Source organism: Aquarana catesbeiana, linkage group LG02 (assembly GCF_042186555.1).
Source record: "Aquarana catesbeiana isolate 2022-GZ linkage group LG02, ASM4218655v1, whole genome shotgun sequence".
Taxonomy (NCBI): Eukaryota; Metazoa; Chordata; class Amphibia; order Anura; family Ranidae; genus Aquarana; species Aquarana catesbeiana.
Genome location: NC_133325.1, coordinates 390,172,823 through 390,195,870, shown reverse-complemented (window position 1 = coordinate 390,195,870; position 23,048 = coordinate 390,172,823). Strand labels below are relative to the sequence as shown.

The window sequence follows — 23,048 nt, the reverse complement described above, 5'->3', positions numbered from 1 at the left end:
TTATACTGATGTAGGCACTTAATTATACATTGTTTCATTGTTTATTGTTTATTGAAGCAGCGCTGAGTATAACATTCATATTTTCATCACTTGGGGTCTTTTACCTTGCACTACAGCAGCAGCCCAAAGCACATATTTGCAATGTTATTTCATTTTATTTACAATTGTCTCTATAGCGCGGGTTTTTCAAACGTATTCACTGTTTGACGTTTAATAGTAAAAAAAAGGGGGTTTACACTTACAGAAAATCCAATAAAACAAACTTGTAAATAAAATGGAGTATAAGCAACGATTCCAAGAACATCATCTGACGGGTATGATGTCCAATGGGACGAAACGCGTCAGTACTGCTCTTGGAATTGTTGCTTGTACTCCATTTTATTTACAAGCTTATTTTATCAGATTTGCTGTAAGTGTAAACCCCCTTTTTTTCCATTAAACATCAAACAGTATCACACTATGTGCAGATCATTTGTTTTTCATGCACACCATTTGATGTGATTCATCGCATGTTTTGGAGTCCATCAAGGATACCTGACAGTCTTCATTCAACATTGGGTTGAACCCTTCTTACCGTTAAATCATGTTAACTATATTTTAATGTTAATCACCCTTAATGCTCTTTTTTAAACGTAACATGTGATAGACTGATCCACTTTAAATTCTTGCATAAAATTTATTATACCCCAGCTAGACTGGCTATCATATACCCAAATGTTCCGGCATAATGTTGGAGGTGTACTTTTTCGCTAGTGGCTATAGACCATATATTTTGTGGGTGCGCTCAGATCCAACAGTTCTGGACTGAGGTTACCTCTTGCATAGCATCAGGCCCCTTGGATTGGTCGAAGAGGTGGTTCCATCTCAGGCTCACAGAACTCTAATCAATATCCTACTGTTTTATGGTAGGAAGGCCATACTATTACATTGGCAGAAACCTGATGCTCCCTCGCTACTTTTTTTAGAAGGGGCTGGTGAATTCAATAATGCCCTATTATAAAGTGACATACCTGTCAAGGGGATGTGGAAAGAAATTTGGTGTGGCAAGCATGGTATAATTCTGATGTAACAGTGAGGTAGGAGTCTTATTAATGTCGAATAGCCATTGTGTGTACATCCTTTTAACACCCGGGTCTGGGTTGGGAAATATCTGAGGCCCAATGAGCACTGGCTGGTTTTCACTAATGGAGATTTACAGCTATAAATGCTGATTGTGTTTAATGATGGAGGTAAGCGGGCACTGTATGGTCAATCCTTGAGACGTGTATTGAGTACCAGGTGCATTTTTTGTCTGGTTTCTGAGAGGTGCGTGAAGGAACTGAGTCTTGGGTTGTTGTGAGGGGAGGGGGGGAGTCAGTCACTTAATGTCTAGTTAGAGATACTGTTAGTAAGTTTGTTTGTTACTGCAAATGTTGGCCATGTTGGCCATATATGTGACTCGGTGTTGTGCCTGGTCGCTTTTCCATTGTAATGCCCCATACACACGGTCGGACTTTGTTCGGATATTCCGACAACAAAATCCTAGGATTTTTTCCGATGGATGTTGGCTCAAACTTGTCTTGCATACACACGGTCACACAAAGTTGTCGGAAAATCCGATCATTCTAAACGCGGTGACGTAAAACACGTACGTTGGGACTATAAATGGGGCAGTGGCCAATAGCTTTCATCTCTTTATTTATTTTGAGCATGCGTGGCACTTTGTCCGTCGGATTTGTGTACACACGATCGGAATTTCCGACAACGGATTTTGTTGTCGGAAAATTTTATATCCTGCTCTCAAACTTTGTGTGTCGGAAAATCCGATGGAAAATGTGTGATGGAGCCTACACACGGTCAGAATTTCCGACAACAAGGTCCTATCACACATTTTCCGTCTGAAAATCCGATCGTGTGTACGGGGCATAAGTCTTCTATAAAATTAGTTAAAAAAAAAAGAATAAAAAAAAAAAAAAACGTGGAAAAATATTTTTTTTAAGCCATGAAATTATAATTCTGCATTAACACCTAATTTTAGTGTGCTGCTGGTACACTAAGCTTTAACATGCACGTAACTTTAGAGACTTCTCAACAAGTGTAAAAAAGTATTGCCACTTTAATCATAAATCTAGGCAAATAGCTAAATATAAACCATGCTGTGTGTCTCTTGTCTTTGATCTTCTGTTTTCTTTGATCTTCTGTTTTCTTTATATATATAAATATATATATATATATATATATATATATATATATATATATATATATATATATATATACACACACACACAGTGGGGACGGAAAGTATTCAGACCCCCTTACATTTTTCACTCTTTATTATATTGCAGCCATTTGCTAAAATCATTTAAGTTATTTTTTTTCCTCATTAATGTGCACACAGCGCCCCATATTGACAGAAAAACACAGAATTGTTGATTTTTGCAGATTTATTAAAAAAGAAAAACTGAAATATCACATGGTCCTAAGTATTCAGACCCTTTGCTCAGTATTTAGTAGAAGCACCCTTTTGATCTAATACAGCCATGAGTCTTTTTCAGAAAGATGCAACAATTTTTTCACACCTGGATTTGGGGATCCTCTGCCATTCCTCCTTGCAGATCCTCTCCAGTTCTGTCAGGTTGGATGGTAAACGTTGGTGGACAGCCATTTTTAGGTCTCTCCAGAGATGCTCAATTGGGTTTAAGTCACTGCTCTGGCTGGGCCATTCAAGAACAGTCACGGAGTTGTTGTGAAGCCACTCCTTCGTTATTTTAGCTGTGTGCTTAGGGTCATTGTCTTGTTGGATGGTAGACCTTCGGCCCAGTCTAAGGTCCTGAGCACTCTGGAGAAGGTTTTCGTCCAGGATATCCCTGTACTTGGCTGCATTCATCTTTCCCTCAATTGCAACCAGTCGTCCTGTCCCTGCAGATGAAAAACACCCCCACAGCATGATGCTGCCACCACCATGCTTCACTGTTGGGACTGTATTGGACAGGTGATGAACAGTGCCTGGTTTTCTCCACACATACTGCTTAGAATTAAGGCCAAAAAGTTCTATCTTGGTCTCATCAGACCAGAGAATCTTATTTCTCACCATCTTGGAGTCCTTCAGGTGTTTTTTAGCAAACTCCATGCGGGCTTTCATGTGTCTTGCACTGAGGAGAGGCTTACGTCGGGCCACTCTGCCATAGTGCCCCGACTGGTGGAGGGCTGCAGTGATGGTTGACTTTCTACAACTTTCTCCCATCTCCCAACTGCATCTCTGGAGCTCAGCCACAGTGATCTTTGGGTTCTTCTTTACCTCTCTCACCAAGGCTCTTCTCCCCCGATAGCTCAGTTTGGCCGGACGGCCATCTTTAGGTAGGTTTCTGGTCGTCCCAAACGTCTTCCATTTAAGGATTAGGGAGGCCACTGTGCTCTTAGGAACCTTAATACAGCAGAATTTTTTTGTAACCTTGGCCAGATCTGTGCCTTGCCACAATTCTGTCTCTGAGCTCTTCAGGCAGTTCCTTTGACCTCATGATTCTCATTTGCTCTGACATGCACTGTGAGCTGTAAGGTCTTATATAGACAGGTGTGTGGCTTTCCTAATCAAGTCTAATCAGTATAATCAAACACAGCTGGACTCAAATGAAGGTGTAGAACCATCTCAAGGATGATCAGAAGAAATGGACAGCACCTGATTTAAATATATGAGTGTCACAGCAAAGGGTCTGAATACTTAGGACCATGTGATATTCCAGTTTTTCTTTTTTAATAAATCTGCAAAAATGTCAACAATTCTGTGTTTTTCTGTCAATATGGGGTGCTGTGTGTACATTAATGAGGAAAAAAATGAACTTAAATGATTTTAGCAAATGGCTGCAATATAACAAAGATGGAAAAATTTAGGGGGGTCTGAATACTTTCCGTCCCCACTGTATATATATTTAAGACTCATGCATCATATGAAATCAAATGGGAAATTACAAGGAAAAATATGCTCTAAGATAGGGTCAATCATACTTAACAGTGTGGTGCTATAGATAATATACATAAACTATATTACCAAAAGTATTGGGACACCTGCCTTTACATACACATGAACTTTAATGGCAACCCAGTCTTAGTCCGTAGGGTTCAATATTTCGTTTGCCTACCCTTTGCAGCTATAACAGCTTCAACTCTTCTGAGACGACTGTCCACAAGGTTTAGGAGTGTGTCTATGGGAATGTTTGACCATTCTTCCACAAGCGCATTTGTGAGATCCAGCACTGATTTCAGACAAGTAGGCCTGGCTCGCAGTCTCCGCTCTAATTAATCAGGTCCATAAAGACATGGATGAGTAAGTTTGGAGGGTGCAGGAACTTGACTGGCCTGCAGAGAATCCTGACTGTCCCAGTACTTTTGGTAATATAGTGTATATACTTGTGTACAGTTATGTGAAAAAGCAATTACACCCCATTTATATTTTTATATTATATTTAAACTGGCAAAAAATATACCCTGATTCAAACAGTGCCTACAGATAAAGGCAATGTACTTGAACAATTGACACATAAAGCTGACATGGCATATTCATTTTCATGATCTAAATGAATAAAAGACGCATTTAAGGAACTTCCTTATGGAGTATACAGGTGAAACTATTTATGCTTCAGACATCCAGGGTCTGGTGCTCTCTTTGCTATTGACATGTGTGGTGCCATCATGCCAAAATCAATAGAGCTCTCTGTGACCTTCAGATAGAAAGTTGTGGGTGACTATGCGTCTGGCAAGGGATTTAAAAAGATTGACAAATGATTTGAAATAAGTCATTTCACTGTAAGAAAAATAATCTACAAGTGTCAAACAACTGCTAATTTGTCCAGGCCCAGCAAATTCAAACCAAGAACTGACTAATGGTAAATTAGGTTTTCAAGAACCCCATAGTTTAATCGCAGGATATTCAGACAACTCTTGCAACAGTTGGAAAAAAAGAGCATGCATCTACAATCAAAAAGAGATTGCGCCAATTTAATCTGCATGAGAGGTGTGTTATGAAAAAAGCTCTTATTCCACTGTTCTGCAAAAAAATGATATTTCCTTCTAGTTATGGCTCCAGAAAATAGACCAAGACCACACCTGTCTTATGAAAAACGTAGCCACCTATCTTGTGATACTCGTGAACACTTCCATAAGATATAGGCCTGTTGGATAATCTTTTAAATGACCCCCTCCTACTTGGTTATTGTATCGTGTGCTTAGTAAACAACTAATGCTGCGTACACATGAGCGGACTTTTTCGACCGGACTGGTCCAGCGGACAATTTGACCGTGTGTGGGCTTCATCGGACCTGCAGCGGGCTTTTTCGGTCGAAAATCTAACGGATTTTAGATTTGGAACATGTTTCAAATGTTTACGTCGGAACTCCGCCGGACCCAGTTCCTATTGAAAAGTCCGCTCGTCTGTATGCTAGTCCGATGGATGAAAACCGACGCTAGGGCAGCTATTGGCTACTGGCTATCAACTTCCTTATTTTAGTCCGGTCGTACGTCATCACGTACGAATCCGTTGCACTTTGGTGTGATCGTGTGTAGGCAAGTCCGTTCATTGGGAAAGTCCGTTGGAAGTCCGCCTAAAGTCCGTCGGATAGTCTGTTGGACCAGTCCGGTCGAAAAGTCAGCTCGTGTGTACGTGGCATTAGTGTTTGTTTCTTGAGTTGAGAGTTTGGTTCATGAGTTTTGTCTCAGTGCTGGGACAGTGTTTTTTCCCTCTCTTCCTATATACCCCTGCTGTTTCTCTTTTATTTTTTTTACTATTTTTACCTTGTTTTCCAATCCATTTTTTTACCCAAATGTATAACTGGACACTAGCGTTGCACTGATACTAAGCATTTGCACGAGTACTTGTACCTCTGCAAATGCTCCGATACTAAAAACAATATTGTCAGGCTGGGTTCACATATATCCGTTTTGTAGCTCGATTTAGCCATGCGATTCACAAGTGGTTGTATATGAATACCGGTCCATTTTTGATGCGATTTTATAGCAGCATTTTTTGGCCCTCTCTATGTGAGCAGAGGGGATCAGAGAGAGGAGTCTGTCAGTAGCCACCAGAGCGATGTGTGAAGCTGCAAACCAACACACATTAGTAGGAAGCTGTGTTAAGGGATGATCATGAAAAATACTGCCAGAAGGAAGCTGAGGCAGCCGCTGGAACACTGCTCACAGGCCCTCTCTCTCTCTGCCACATAGCACCTCCTGCCTCCCTGGGAAAGTTAATACACAAGGCAATTCAAAGCAAAAATGCATTGCTTTTTCAATAGTTCCATTCTAACCTACAGTATAGAGTGCGATTTCAAATCGCAAAGGACAAAACTCACACAGGACCCTTTTTCTGAAATACAATGCATTTCCCCTGCATCTATCTGAACGCCCTCAATAGGAAACCATTCTATGTTACTTGTAATACAAATTTGCACTATGAAATCGCATCTGAAAACGCACAAGTGTGAACCGGGGCTCGCCTTAAGTAACCAGTTTTCATTAGTCTAAAAAAACTGTCACATGACAGTAAAACTAGGTATTAGTAATTGGTGTCGGCTAGTACTTGAGAAAGTGTATAAAGGTGGGGGCTTACTGGACAAAGAGGACCCTCACCAAGGAGAGGTCAAGTAGTGCTTGTTATATTATTATATGGAACCTCCAACCTCCTTCAGGGATCCTAACAGATGATTACACCTCTGGGTATACTAGCAGATCGGTATGCAGTAAAGCTCCATGCGTAAATAGTACCATGAAAGGAGGAAGAAACAAATCAGTCAGATAAAATAAACTTTAATAGAGGTAAATACACCTCCACAAGAGAAGATGTTGATCAAACAGTTCATAATACATGGATTGTCCCTTCAGCCAAAAGCAAGATGGCCGTGGCTAGTTCACACATACAAATTTCCTAAAATTTCTAGTTGCGTCTGCCATTGCTTTTTTGGTGATACTTGCAAAGTTTTCTAGTAGGTCCTGCTTTCACAAGGTGTATAAGGTATAACCAGAGGTGTAATCGTTTGCTAAGATCCCTGAAGGAGGTTTCATAATATTATAATATTATAACAAGCGCTACTTGACTTCTCCTCAGTGAGGGTCATCTCTGTCTGCTAAGCCCCCACATGTATACACCGTGGTGGTCTGTGTGATGGTCCTATCGCTGAAAGGTTTTCAGGTTACTGGGATACACACTCTACTTTTTTTCTGCCCTAAATTGACAAGATAGCACATCTTTGAAGTCCTGTCTAGATTTTTTTCTTTCAGGGGTTTTCTTCTTTTTTTTTTTAAATTAATAATTTTAATGCAGTGTATTTATTTTTTAACATGACTGTATATTGTTAGACATTAGGGCCAATACACAAAAAACCTCAGCATACAGTATATACAATGTAAAGTTTTTTCATAGCACACCTAGGTTATATACAGTGGGGACGGAAAGTATTCAGACCCCCTTAAAGCCCCGACTGGTGGAGGGCTGCAGTGATGGTTGACTTTCTACAACTTTCTCCCATCTCCCGACTGCATCTCTGGAGCTCAGCCACAGTGATCTTTGGGTTCTTCTTTACCTCTACAAGGCTCTTCTCGCCCGATAGCTCAGTTTGGCCGGACGGCCAGCTCTAGGAAGGGTTCTGGTCATCCCAAACATCTTCCATTTAAGGATTATGTAGGCCACTGTGCTCTTAGGAACCTTAAGTGCAGCAGAAATGTTTTGTAACCTTGTCCAGATCTGTGCCTTGCCACAATTCTGTCTCTGAGCTCTTCAGGCAGTTCCTTTGACCTCATGATTCTCATTTGCTCTGACATGCACTGTGAGCTGTAAGGTCTTATATAGACAGGTGTGTGGCTTTCCTAATCAAGTCCAATCAGTATAATCAAACACCGCTGGACTCAAATGGAGGTGTAGAACCATCTCAAGGATGATCAGAAGAAATGGACAGCACCTGAGTTAAATATATGAGTGTCACAGCAAAGGGTCTGAATACTTAGGACCATGTGATATATCAGTTTTCTTTTTTAATAAATCTGCAAAAATGTCAACAATTCTGTGTTTTTCTGTCAATATTGGGTGCTGTGTGTACATTAATGAGGAAAAAAAATGAACTTAAATGATTTTAGCAAATGGCTGCAATATAACAAAGAGTGAAAAATTTAAGGGGGTCTGAATACTTTTCGTCCCCACTGTATAGCTATATGTATAGATATATGTATACACTCACCGGCCACTTTATTAGGTACACCTGTTCAATTTCTTGGTAACATAAATTGCTAATCAGTCAATCACAAATCACATTGCAGCAACATTTAGACACCTAGACATGGTGAAGATGACTTGCTACAGTTCAAACCAAGCATTAGAACGGAGAAGAAAGGGGATTTAAGTGACTTTGAATGTGGCACCGTTGTTGGTACCAGACGGCTGGTCTGAGCATTTCAAAAACTGCTGATCTACTGGGATTTTCACGCACAACCATCTCTAGAGTTTACAGAGAATGGTCTGAAAAGAGAAAATATCCAGTGAGCGGCAATTGTGTGGATGAAAATGCCTTGTTTATGTCAGAGGTCAGAGGAAAATGGGCAGACTGGTTTGAGATGATGGAAAGGCAATAGTAACTCAAATACCCACTCGTTACAACCAAGATATGCAGATTATCATCTCTGAATGCACAACACATCAAACCTTGAAGCAGATGGGCTAAAGCAGCAGAAGACCACACCGGGTGCCACTACTGTCAGCTAAGAACAGGGAACTGAGGCTACAATTCGCACAGGCTCACCAAAACTTGACAATAGAAAATGTTGCCTGGTTTGATGAGTCTCCATGAGTCTTGATTTCAGCTGTGACAATCAGATGGTAGGGTCAGAATTTGGCGTAAACAACATGAAAGCATGGATCCATCCTGCCTTGTGTCAACGGTTCAGGCTGGTAGTGGTGGTGTAACTGTGTTGGGGATATTTTCTTGGCACACTTTGGGCCCCTTAGAATCAATTGAGTATTGTTTAAACGCCACGGCCTACCTGAATATTGTTGCTGACCATGTCCATCCATTTATGACTACAGTGTACCCTTCTTCTGATGGCTACTTCCAGCAGGATAATGCACCATGTCACAAAGCTTAAATCATCTCAAACTGGTTTATTGAACATGACAATTAGTTCACTGTACTCCAATGGCCTCTACAGTCACCAGATCTCAATCCAATAGAGCACATTTAGGATGTGGTGGAATGAGAGAAGGAGAGAGTAGCACCATGGATGTGCATCCAACAAATCTGTATCAACTGCGTGATGCTATACACTGCCGATCGCTCCGTTCTCACAGCTCTTTGAGAAGAGAGCTGATGACTGAAAACAGGTCACAGGAGTGCAGAACGAACTGCACTCCTGTGATCCACAAGTGAAGTACAGCCAAATGAGCTTTGGCTGTACTTTCCTTTTAATGTCTATTGTTTACCTGTGCAAATATTTAAAAACAATCAATAATTTTGATGGGGTGTACTTCATTTTTCACAAGGCTGTATATTGTTAGACACTAAATTGAAAAGAAAAAAATGGGACTTTCACAGTGCTTCACATCTCAGAAATGAACAAAAACAAATAGGTGTGCTTCATGTTTTACTATTTGGGGAGGTGGCGCTTGCTATACCCACTCACGCCTTTGTTATATATTGTTAGATACTAGGACACTTCAGCATATATACAGTGGATATAAAAAGTCTACACACCCCTGTTACAATGTCAGGTTTCTGTAATGTAAGAAAATGAGACAAAGATAAATCATTTCAGAACTTTTTCCACCTTTAATGTGACCTATAAACTGTACAACTCAATTGAAAAACAAACTGAAATCTTTTAAAAAGGGGGGGGGGTGTAAAAATAAAAAACGAAAGTAATGTGGTTGCATAAGTGTGGTTGCTACCTCTTATAACTGGGTATGTAGTTGTGTTCAGAATTCAACAATCACATTCAAACACATGTTAAATAGGAGTCAGCACACACCTGCCATCATTTAACGTGCTTCTGATTAACCCCAAATAAAGTTCAGCTGTTCTAGTAGGTCTTTCCTGACATTTTCTTAGTTGCATCTTACAGCAAAAGCCAGAGCTTCCAAAGCATCAGAGGGATCTCATTGTTAAAAGGTATCAGTCAGGAGAAGGGTACAAAAGAATTTCAAAGGCATTAGATATACCATGGAACACAGTGAAGACAGTTATCATCAAGTGAAGAAAATATGGCATAACAGTGACATTACCAAGAACTGGACGCCCCTCCAAAATTGATGAAAAGACGAGGAGAAAAATGGTCAGGGAGGCTGCCAAGAGGCCTACAGCACATTAAAGGAGCTGCAGGAATACCTGGCAAGTATTGGCTGTGCGGTACATGTGACAAAATCTCCCGTATTCTTCATATGTCTGGGCTATGGGATAGAGTGGCAAGATGGAAGCCTTTTCTTATCAATAAAAGCATTCAAGCCTGGCTAAATTTTGCAAAAACACATCTGAAGTCTCCCAAAAGCATGTGGGAAAATGTGTTATGTTCTGGTGAAACCAAGGTTGAACTTTTTGGCCATAATTTCAAAAGATATGCTTGGCACAAAAACAACACTGCATATCACCAAAAGAACACCATACCCACAGTGAAGCATGGTGGTGGCAGCGTCATGCTTTGGGACTGTTTTTCTTCACTTGGAACAGGGGCCTTAGTCAAGGTAGAGACTATTATGAACAGTTCCAAATACCGGTGAATCTTAGCACAAAACCTTCAGGCTTCTGCTAGAAAGCTGAACATGAAGAGGAACTTCATCTTTCAGCATGTCAACAACCCAAAGCAAACATCCAAATCGACAAGAGAATGGCTTCACCAGAAGAAGATAAAAGTTTTGGAATGGTCCAGCCAGAGCCCAGACCTGAATCCGATTGAAAATCTGTGGGGTGATCTGAAGAGGGCTGTGCACAGGAGATGCCCTCACAATCTGACAGATTTGGAATGTTTTTGCAAAGAGTGGGCAAATATTGCCAAGTCAATATGTGCCATGCTGGTAGACTCATACCCAAAAAGACTGAGTGTTGCAATAAAATCAAAAGGTGCTTCAACAAAGTATTAGTTTAAGGGTGTGCACACTTATGCAACCATATTATTTTGTTTTTTTATTTTTACTTCCCTCCACCTAAAAGATTTCAGTTTGTTGTTCAACTGAGTTGTACAGTTTATAGATCACATTAAATGTGGAAAAAGTTCCGAAATGAATTATCTTTGTCTCATTTTTTTACACCACAGAAACCTGGCAATTTAACAGGGGTAGACTTTTTATATCCACCGTACATCTGTAAGGTATTTTCCATGGCACACCTAGGTTTTATATATATATATATATATATATATATATATATATATATATATATATATATATATATATATATATATATATATATATATATATATATATAAATATATGGTATGCCATTATAATACATAAAATGATGGCACTAATGATCAAGCAAAGTGCAATTTTTTTTAAGCAAGAATCCACATTAGAGGAGTGAAAAACTGAGAAATCACATGATATTTCTGCTTTGCCTATAACAGCCTGGTCAGAGTCAGTTTGATGTGGAGAGACATTATTATCTTCAGCACTCTCTAGGGAAACAAGCCTGCCAGAGCAAGTGTTGCTGTCTTGATGCACAGAGAAAATCCAACATCCTTATGTGATTAAATCCTTATTGTGGCTACAATAATTATTGCAGAGTGTTCCACATCTAAAAAAGCAATACGAATGAAGCAATAGGTTCTAAATATCGAACATTTCCATAGTCTGCTAAAAAAATGTGTGTTTATAGTTGTTGGTGAGTTCTTTTCCCTGGTTCATTCTGTCCAGGCTACACAACGGTATTTGGGGTAAAACAATCTACCTATTGAGGACCAGTCTAGCCATGGGAGTCTCTGACAGTGATTAGTAGTCAATGATTCATTCATCCTGCCATTATCCACCAAAGACTGAAATAACAATTTTTGGCCATGTTTTAAAGAAAGGGTTTTGTTAATCAGTAGTTTTCAAAATTGTTAAAATATTTTGTGACATTCTCTTCACTGCACGAATACTGTCTTGGCAGATCTCACAGTGGCTCAGTGGTGCGAAGAACGCACAGACACAGCAGCTGCAGTTCTCACAGTCCATCACCTTCTTCTGATTACAGCACCTCCAAGTCACCATGCAGGTAAAGTATGTCTTCACTTTACAATTTGCCAAAGTTGTACCAGAAGACTGAACAAAAATGAAAGCACAACATTTTTTTTATATTTTAGTACCTTCACTTCCCATGCCAGTTTGCCCCGCCTTTCCTGATTGTAAAGATTTTCTTTTGGCTCTTTAATGTGACAGACAACCACAGTGACAACAGGGAGACAGTGAAAGTGCTGCTTCTAGCTTTCACAATGCAGTGCTATATGCTGTCATAGATGAGTAACAACCACACCACTCAGTATTCTCACCCAGACTTATATTGCAGAGCAGAGGAAGGAGTGAATATGGTCACATCTACTGAAAGCAAAGTAAGCAAGTCGTATTTAGACACCCAGCATAGTTGTTGTAACAGAAAAGGGCAAGTAGAACTAGAAAAGTCATTAGCACAAGGTCTATCTCACTGCATATATCTAGTTCTGGGATGTCAGTTGAGCTTTAGGCTGGCCATACACGGAGCAAATTTCTTTCCTGCAACAGACAGTGTTCATGCACGAATCTCTCCAGCCAGACCATTGTCTTCTCCCGATGGGGGAGCCGGGGAGGGTGGGGGAAGCTGTCCCCGCTGGGAGAAGACAGTGATTATCGCAAGAGAATCTGGCAGGCTGGTTGTACCCAAGTTGATCGATCGCTCAACTTGGTACATTCAGCCTGCCCATTAATGGTTCAAATCTCAGCCTGTTCCTGTTGAACCGGTCGAGACTCGAACTGTGTATGGCCGGCCTTAGGCATATTTTCAGGTTAAATTGCCCAAGTTAGTGACAGATTCTATTTAAGTAAAAAAGGTTATTATTCTACTTTTTCTATCAGGGTATTTCTTTGCATTCTTTTATCAATCTGTAATATTAAGGCTAGCTATACATGCCAAGATCAAGTCACACATCTTAAAGCTGAGCTACACCCAAAAGGGGAAGCTCCGCTTGTTTGCTCCCCCCCTCCGCTGCCACATTTTGTACCGTCCGGGGGAGGGGGGAGCTGATACCTGTCAAAACCAGGTATCCTCTACCACTTCCGGGTAAGATCGCCACAATCGCTGTGTGGCGATATACAAAGTTTCGGACCCCTCCTCCTTCCCTCCCCGCCTTCTGGGAGACACACAGGTCCCAGAAGACAGTGGGACCATTCAGCGCGTCTCGCGCATGTGCAGTAGTAAACAGGCCATGAAGCAACAAGGCTTCACTTCCTGTTTCCTGTAGTGAAGATGCCAGCATCTGCACCTGGAGCCAATGGACGGATTGGCTTGGGGTGCCAACTTCAAGGGATGCCTGGACAGGTAAGTGTCCTTATATTAAAAGTCAGCAGCTACAATATTTGTAGCTGTTGACTTTTAATTTTTTTTTTTTTTTTTGTACAGACTGGAACTCCTCTTTAATTTGGATTGAGTTTGGTCAGCCCATATTTTAACATCTTTTAGGCAGTAGTGGTAAGATTTATGGTAAGTCAGACTTCTGGATGTTGTGTGAGGTAATAGAAGTGGGTTTACTTTGCATATTTATGTAGCAATCTGTTGTCAATCTACCATCATAGTTTGCACTCACATAATAGTTTTTTTGACTGCCTCCTCTCTATGCTTATTGCTTGTTATGGCTAAAATGCTAACCTTTTTTTTTTTCTGAATTCCTGTAAATACCTGATCTTGTAGAGGTAATTACCTGTCTTTCTTAAAATTTGTAGACAAAGTCCCAAGCGTAGCCAAGATGACCATAAAGCTTCTAGCCACAGATCCAGTCGTAGCCTGTCTTCTTCTCGCACTGGTCACAGCCGATCTGCCACACCACATCAGAATGGGCACAAGAGTGGCAGTCATAATGGTCACCACAGTCAAGGGCATGGCTCCACTGTAGAGAAACATTTGGATGTAAGTATACATTTTTGAATGACTATTTGTGTCAAGTAATCTTTTACCACTCTCATCCTGTACTCCTTCCTGTACTACCTTGTCTGGTCCTTTTAGTATGTGATCTATATTCCTCCACTGAGGTTTAAATGGGAATGACACTTTAAAAAGACTTCCAAAATTACTGGGACAATATGTGTAAAAAATAAAGTGTAAAAACCAGAACAACCTGTATAAGCTATATGGGCTGGCCAAGGCTGCTGTTTTAGTGATGGCCGATCCCCTGCAACCCCTTGAGTGTTCCATACCTCCATCATTATGCTGAGGTGATTTAAGCAGAATATTCTTGGGAAAATTACCTGTTCATGGATAAAAGAATATCTGTAGTCTGTGCTTTAAATGCATTTAAAGCAGTTAGGTGTGGATTATGTATACCTAATTTGTTGACTCCCTCTAGCAACCTGTTTTGTTTTCTCATTTTGCAGTCAAGTTAAAAAGGGCAAACCAATTGTGCAAAATATGTAGAAGAGGTTGGGATATTTAAGGTGTGTCACAAACATTCTTTATTATGCCCCTGTTGCGGTTGTCATAAAAAAATAATTTGATCAGACACTTGGATCAATATTTTCTCTCAGTAGTATGTCGTGCAGCCTGTATAGTATAAGAGAAAACTGAAAATATCATTGATATGCAAGAAGCACTTGTAACCTGTCTTGGAAAGGAAAACTCCTCTGAGGTCATAGCTTAAGATCCAGTTGCATGATATGTTTTTATTCATGCCATGGAAAAGTGACTGACAGTTGAATAATATGAACCCAAATATGAAATTCAATCCAAGCATTAATGATTAAAGGAGAATATTTCTAGAGCTTACAAAATATTGTAAAGTACATTTAGAAAAAAGCAGGAATGTTATTACATTAATTTCAGGAAATACTTAATAATTAATAATTTATTTCTGTACTGGAAGACATTTAATAGTATTGCACTACTGGATATACATCAGTGACTCGGTTTCATTAAATTGCATTTAGTTTTTCTCCATTAGTTTCATATGCTTTATTATAATCTCCTGTTAGGTATTATGTCTTAAGATACTGTTGCACAAGTCAATTGTTTAGATAGGCAGTCAAATGAAATCTAAAACAGTAGTTTTCGCAATGTATAACATCCATTCTAAATTGTCATTCGGTATTACAGTACATTACTGATTTGATTGCATTTGAAATGTAATGACTGTTATACCTAAAGTATTACTCTTAACTTCCCAGGACCTCCCAGGAACAAAGAAATCTAGGGTGTTATAAAATATATTCCTGACAAAGTCTAGAGCTGGTTCATCCCCTGCTTCAGCTTTCTATTGGTCACTGAGACCACCTGTCACAGTGTGGGATCAGTAGGGATATGAAGGAAAGGCGATCCTTAAATTTCAGGACTCCCATGATAATTGGAAATACCTGTAAAAGATATGGGTGCCTGAAATGTATTCATTTTGTCATTTTAATGTATTTTACCAGTTTAGTCGTAATAAGTTGCTATATTTTAGCAATTGACAAATGTTCTTTAATCTCCTGGGGGTTGGATGGGATGATAGGAACTCTTGACATTTTAGGTTAAACATCAAAGAGAGGGTATTAACATGGTGTCAGTTGACATCTAAATGTTATAAGATATCTTAACTAAAATGCCAATATTGACACATAACAAAAATGAATAATACATTTATTGAACTTAAGCCACATGTCAGTTTTCATATACTTTTTAACTGGTTCCTGACCAGCCGCCGCAGTTATACTACGGCAGGATGGCTCCCCTGGGCGAGCCATCGTACTTGTACGTCGGCCCTTTAAGACGCTGTAGGAGTCAGAAAAAAATAGTGTTAAACTATGCACAAATATGAGCAGTGCAAATTGAGCATTACCCCCTTTTAGGGAAACCATGTGTCATATTGACTAGTAGATCAAGAAAGGTGGATTTAGGATGAATCAAGTTTTCTTGTAAAGTGGTATTCACTGAAATGAACCTCTGCTTATGCATTTTATCACCATATTCTCTGTTAGATATGCCCAGGATTGTGAAAGGTTATTTTTAGTTGTGTAGATGGGATATTCGAATTGCTATTCTTTGCAGTGTTATTGGACAAGTGTTCTTCTCTGCAAACATGTACATTTACTTGTTGATAAGACATATACATAGGCGTATCTAATACTGCATTCCAAACATCAATGATGATTTACAAAGTCCAGCAATTTGTCTAATAATTTTTACCATTAATAGGATCAGTAAAAGATTTGCTTTATTGTTTGTTATTGCACTTTGGTCTTTGTTTTATGTATGAACCAAATGTAGTAGAAATGGAAAATAGTGGTTTTGTAACCAACATAGTGCATTTCATAAAGCTTAATACATATTTATATCAAACAGTTCTTCAATTACATCCATTTGTTCAAGAGTATAGTATTTTGTTTCTTACTTCAGGTATAAATGACCTGAAGTCATAAAGTTCAATCAAAGTTCAATCAAAGCAATTTTTTTTAAAGCTTTTGCACATTTCTGTAGCTACTCTTTAAATAGTTTCAAGTACAGCATTGTGCTCCAATAGGTCAACCGGATGCTCTTTTAGTGGATGTTGTATCATTTTCTCCTTAAAATAGGTATTCAGAATCACAGAATATTAATCTTTTTAGAATTGTTTTCTAATAGGAATTTCTGCTCTTTAGCAATTTCAATTAGCCAGAAAATTGTATAGATTATTTGTAAAAAAAAACCCAAAAAAACTGTGTTTAATTAACAAACCCTAAATATATTTATATAAAGTAAGTAGCTTATTGTAAAAAGAAGACACTCCTCACTGCAGTCAGTTTGTATGAATGAGTAGTTATTACTTAAATAATGTTGCGCAATCATAACATTTCAAATACTGACTATATGGTTGCTTACTTCAGGAAAATGTATGTCCATCACTTCTGGAATTATTGGTGTTTGTGATCAAGATTTTAGGGTAGTCAAGGATATATCATGGGTATAAATCATGCTATAGACTTGCCTATTTATACAATATGCCATGCCAATGTACCAAGGTAAACTTTAAAGCAAAACTGTCACATATGGAAAAAAAAGGCTGCAGTTGTAAAAGAAACATCATGTACAGTATCTATGCTAGGTCAACATTCTTCCTTGTTTCGCCCTAAGACCCTCCAGAACTCAGCTTTCAGGCTTACAGCATGGCAGAGCTTAGACATATCTCCAGTGCAATGCTAATGCCTCTCATTGGCAGCTACATTGCAGTGAGGAAGGATGCAGGCATGCATAGACTTCAGCTTTGCAGAAAGTCAAAAACTATAGCACTTTTTGGACTTTCGGGGCACTTTGAGGAGGAATTTCAACCTGAAAAAGATATGTGCATGCCTGTGGCTTAAACCTTCATTTTTAAAATGAATAGGTACTGTATTCTCTTTTCTTGCACTTGTTCTATTTTAGCTATTATTTCGCAATATTCCCTGTGCTTTCCCTTATTTCAACCCATTCATACTAACAGATACAGGTTCTCTTTTAACTTTATTTGTGATGTTGATAACATTTACCCAAGCTGAACTATGGGATTGTGCACCTTTGTCCCCACTGACTTGTAGAAGTTGATGCACAAATGCACAGCATGTCAGCACATTCAGCTTGTTATTGCTTAGAGAGTAAGGAGGATATACCTATTACCTTAACTCTGCTTACACCCCCTATGAAAGACAACTACTCCCTAGTAGAGTTGGGCAAACGGTTCGGGTTTGAGCAAAAGTTCGGCCTGAGCATCGCCTGTTCCCCCGCTTGGCGAACACGGATTTGCGGGGCGTTTGGTGGGTGTTCACCCCGCCGAATGCCCTGCAATGCACTGCACAGTGCATTCTGAGCCCTGATTGGGCAAACCTATGCCCAATCAGGGTGCAGTGAATAGCTGGTTGTTAAGGAGCGGGCCAAGAAGCGGGCTGTGGCGTCCTTAACAACCCATGAGTCATCAGCTGTCAGTGGGCTTCCCTGCTGACAGCTGAATACAAAAAACATTGCTGGCATTTAAAAAGTGAAACAAAAACAGCGTGGGGTCCCCCCAAAATCAATAACAGACCCTTATTAAAGCATGCAGCATTTGAGCGAATGCCCCCCTCCTCCTGAACCATACCAGGCCACATGCCCTCAACATGGGGGTGTGGGTGCTTTGAGGCAGGGAAGCCTCTGCCCCATCCCAAATCACCTTGTCCCCATGTTAATGGGAACAAGGGCCTCATCCCCACAACCCTGGGCTGTGGTTGTGGGAGTCTGTAGGCAGTGGGGCTTATCGGAATCTGGAAGTCTCCCAAATCCCACCCCCCCTATGTGAATGAGTAGGGGGTAACCCTAACCATTCACAAAAAAAGGGTCAAAAAGTAATAAAAACACAGAGACAGTTTTTGACAATTCCTTTATTAAAAATTTTAAAAAAAGTGTCCCCTGATGTAGATCCATCATCATAGGCTGCATGCTTGGATAGGGGTCTGATATAAACTTTGGGGGGAACCCCATGTAATTTTTTTTTTTTTTTTACATTTTTCTATTGCTGATAATGGTATTGTATTGCCGGTAAGTTAAATGTCATTTCATGCATTTTTTTTCTTTAGAAATTTTATTTTTTGCTGCAGCATGTTCTATACATGCTAGAATGCGCCACTTTAGGGGGCCACTCAGACCTTATATTTAAAGGAACTTTTCATTTTTATTGTTGCATTTTATGCATCAGTAAAATCACTGCTTCTTTAAAAACTATCTTTTAAAAATATTTTGCATTGATCATGTCCCCCTGGGCAGTACCCAGGACCCCATAACCTTTTTTGGCCAATTACTTGCATATAAGCCTTCAAAATGAAGACTTTTGATTTTTCAAGTTCGGGTCACATAGACTTTAATAGGGTTCGCCGTTCGGGTCAGAACTTTTTCTCTGTTCAGGAGTTCTCTACTTCCTAGCACTCATTCAATTATCTTTGATTATAAAAACAAATTTAAGATTTCATGATTGCTAATATTTTCTTTATTTACTTAAAAAAAATAAATGAAAAAGTATTCCTACAATCCTTCCAATGCCACTGTTGTAGAACAAACACCTATGCTGCTGGTGCACAAACAGTAAGTCAATGGTAGTAGGTGGTTTAGAAGTTTAAACACGTAAAAATCCTGGGCCACAAATGTATTTTATTCAAATGAACACTGGTGCACAAACAGAAGGTCAAGGGTAGTAAATGAATAAAGTAAATGTAAAATTATATCTTATTTGTACAGTACAGGACCCAGGCTAAGTATTCATAGACCCTGGCTTATAGGCTGGTACCTTCAGGTGATTGGACAATGGCAATCTTTTAGGACATGCCCCCTGGTCATCCATTCTATATAATGTAACCCTACTCAACTTTGTGAGTCCTCAGTTTCTTGCTAGTCTCAGTTTTTTGCAAGTGTCCTAAGGTGATTAACCCCTTTTTGTTTATGGAGAAATCACTATTACCTTAACTGTTTTATTTCTCTTTGGAGTCTTTAATCAACTCTTCAATCAACTTCACTATCTTCTAATACAGCAATAGATACAGTGTATCTGAACAAGGTGAGTCAGTGCTCCACTGGCAGACAAATAGTCATTTAAAATTCATAGAAGGCATATGCAGGAGGATGGTAAGCTTGATAGGAGAAAAGACATATGCAGTCACCCGGCAGCTCCTCGATGGGTATGGGGTCCCCTCATGACATGTAAACAATAAAGGAGTGCACCAGATCAGTATAAGCCATACATAAACTGCAATTTATTCTGAATACACTTACATCTAAAAACTCTGTATACTGCACACAGGGCTGGTAGAATGGAGCACCGGTTTTGATGGCCGCGGCTACACTCCAGTCCATCGAGACCACTGCTCCATTGTACCAGCCCTGTGTGCAGGATACAGTGTTTTTAGATGTGTTTTCAGAATAAATTGTGGTTTATGTTTGATATATACAGATCTGGCACACTTTATTGTTTACAGTGTATCAGAACACCTGTAATGTAGCTTCAGGCACTGGAACTTTGCAACAAATGTAGTAATTCGCAGGGTGCTATACAGGTCCATGGCTAGGGTCTATCCCTATGGAACAGAGACCCTGAATACAAGGGTCTGCCCACTGTGAAAGGTGAAACCTGGACCTTATATAAAGACCAGTGACAAACACAGGTAAGAAAGGGCCACCCTGTATCTCTGAACAGTACTGTCAAAACCAGATTGTATTTGGAATGCATTCACTTCACAGTATAAACTTTTCAAACTTGATGCTAAAACTCAGCCACTCACAGCTTAGCCTGAGGTGGATGATCAGATGATACATCACACCATAGGTCACACACTTTAACAACACTTCCACTGGCACTTCCTCCCATCCTTTTGCAATGAGGACCTTGATACAGGACAGACTGCACTTTTGTTGCTGTAAACTTCTTCTTGGACACGCTTACCCTATATTCTGCACCCTACTCCCTGAGTACTCCAAAGGAGAATACCCCCACCCGTTATTGCAGAAACTGGGTGAAAGGGAGCCATAGCAAAAGCTCAGGCAAACATTACCAAAGGCACACACACACTCAGCCTCAGAGTGAAAATGCTTCTCCTGCACCAGAGCAAGGCACGATTCTAACACCGATCTTGCATCCGATTGTAGCTCTATCTCAAGCATGCAACAAGCAGCCTACCTGACTAAGGCAGACTTTTCTGCTACTATGTCACAATTCATTGGACAACTAATGGCTTTAATACAGCCATCGCTGTCTAGGGCGTTTAAACACACTAGGCTCCCTCTCCAGCTCCACCATCTCTACTTGCAATGGATCCTAATATGCCTGGCCTAAAAAAAGGCAGACATATAGGGAATGAATTGAACCAGGAGGCGATGTTAGAAGAGAAGATCACCCCCCCCCATTCACCTATACATCTGATGTTACGGCTTTACGCAATATGCTCTCTTGGTTGCACTTGAATCTTCCCTGTCCCACCGTGCTTGGGTAAAAAGAGATCTGCTAAATCTAAACAGACATTTCATTTATGAATAAAAAGGATGGGTAATTTATAATCATTGGGTCTTCCAGAAAAGATTTTCAACCCCCTGAAAAAAAAGTGGTCCGTTCTGGTAGTAGATTCTTCCATCTCAGTCTTAAACAAACATCTCACTGTACCAATTGAAGATGTTCCTCCATTCAAGGAGTCTGCATATAGGATTTTTAAGGTGCTTATAAGGGCTCTCTGTACACTTGCAGGCCCAGTTTTGCAACCAGTAATTTTTGCAATTTCTGTTTGTCAAACCACTGCTAATTGAATAAACTGCAATGAACAACCAGCATGATCCTGTATTCCAGGACCACACATTAACTGAGTAATTACAGCAATTACCTTCTGCTCTGCTCTTTTTTGTGGATTCCCTAAAAAGTAATGACACATATTTCCAGAACAGCTCTAAATCCCATTTGCATGCACAGAATCTTGTGGCTCAAAGCCTAGTCAGCTGAAGCTGCCCATAAAAGATACCTAACACATATGCCCTTTGAATCTGGAAGTGCCTAGTACAACAGGCAAGCATTCTTGAACAATCTAAACTTTTTCTGGTCTCCAGAGAATCGTTCGGGAGTTGGTACCCGTCATTTAGGTGAAGGGACCACCACTGTATGGGTAGTGGTGGTGCGTTCTTGAGCTGATGCAGCAGTTGCAGAACTGGTGGAGGGCAGAGCTTGATCCGCCTGGGGAAGTGTGCCCAGTCAAATGCTGCAGACGTCCTTCCAGCTGGAAGTAGCCTTCCTGCAATCTTTTTACTGCTTGAGTGAGAGCAGTGACCTGTTGGCACAAAACCTCCAAAGGGGAAGCACCACTGTCGGCCTCTGACATGTTGGCTGGATTATGCTGTCACATACAAAGTGTGAGGCCAAGATGCTGAGACGGCTCCCCTTGCGGCTGAGTGCAGTGCTTCCCTAAAAATGGTACAGGGAGAGCAGTGCCCAGAGAAGCATGGTTTGCCAGGTACTGAAATGAGATGAGCTGGTCACCGTGATGTAGCAGGAACAGGCTGGGTGAATTGTAAAGCTGGTGTGCTTGCGGAGTACCAGGTAATCTTGACAGAATAGCAACCGGAGGCAGAAACGAGAGCCAGGCCGGGGGTCATACAAGGTAAGATCAGTTCAGATGATGAGATTGGATAGCCGGGGTCATACACAGGAAGATGGATCTGTAGCAGAGTCGATAAGCCAAGCCAAGGTCAGACATGGTGGAGCAAGCCAGAGAGAAGTCAGAAGTACAAGCCAAGGGTAAGTCAGGAGATCAGGATCACAGGTCAGAGCAAGCCGAGTCAATAACAGAAGGATACACAGGAACACAGGATCAAGGAAAAGCTGAAGATAATCCAGCAATGAGCAGCTCCAGCAGCAGGCTTAAATAGACCAGGAAGTAAGTCATGTGATCTGTTCAGGTTACAAGGAGGAAGTACCGCCCACATTAGTCACACTGTGCACCATGGCGGCCATGATTGCCAGTACTTCTTCAGCCATTTCCCTGACAATGACCTTCTTTTTGAAGGACTACTCTCATGTCCATCTATCTGGAAATGCCCAAAGGACAATTCAAATTCCTTGGTTGAATCCAAAGTTCCAACAATATGCTCTCCAAACTTTTCTTCAAATGGGATACAGTCTTATCATGCAGACATCCTAAGCAAAAGTCTCCCTAGCAGAGAAAATACTGCTTTCTCTGAGTAATCATGCTTGGGACTTGAAATCAAAGAGACATTCCACTGTGTGAGTCTCATGAACAAGGAGTGTCTGACGAGTGTCTAATAAAAGGTATCTTATGCACATCATATCATATCATACACGTTATATCATAACATAGACAAATTACATATAAATATAATTTATTTCATTTATGTTACATAGTAACATAATAGCATAATGGCACGTTGATACATGATACTGAC

General features: G+C 40.2%; 1 protein-coding gene across 1 annotated transcript in view; it reads left to right on the top strand.

The window, feature by feature from the left end:
* The window catches only part of SRRM3 (serine/arginine repetitive matrix 3), a 643,608-nt gene that overhangs the window by 573,182 nt on the left and 47,378 nt on the right, over positions 1–23,048 (top strand). Inside the window, exons 10-11 of the mRNA XM_073615202.1 lie at positions 12,090–12,194; positions 13,892–14,075. Coding sequence (XP_073471303.1) covers positions 12,090–12,194; positions 13,892–14,075 — 289 coding nt within the window. The remainder of the gene's footprint in view (positions 1–12,089; positions 12,195–13,891; positions 14,076–23,048) is intronic.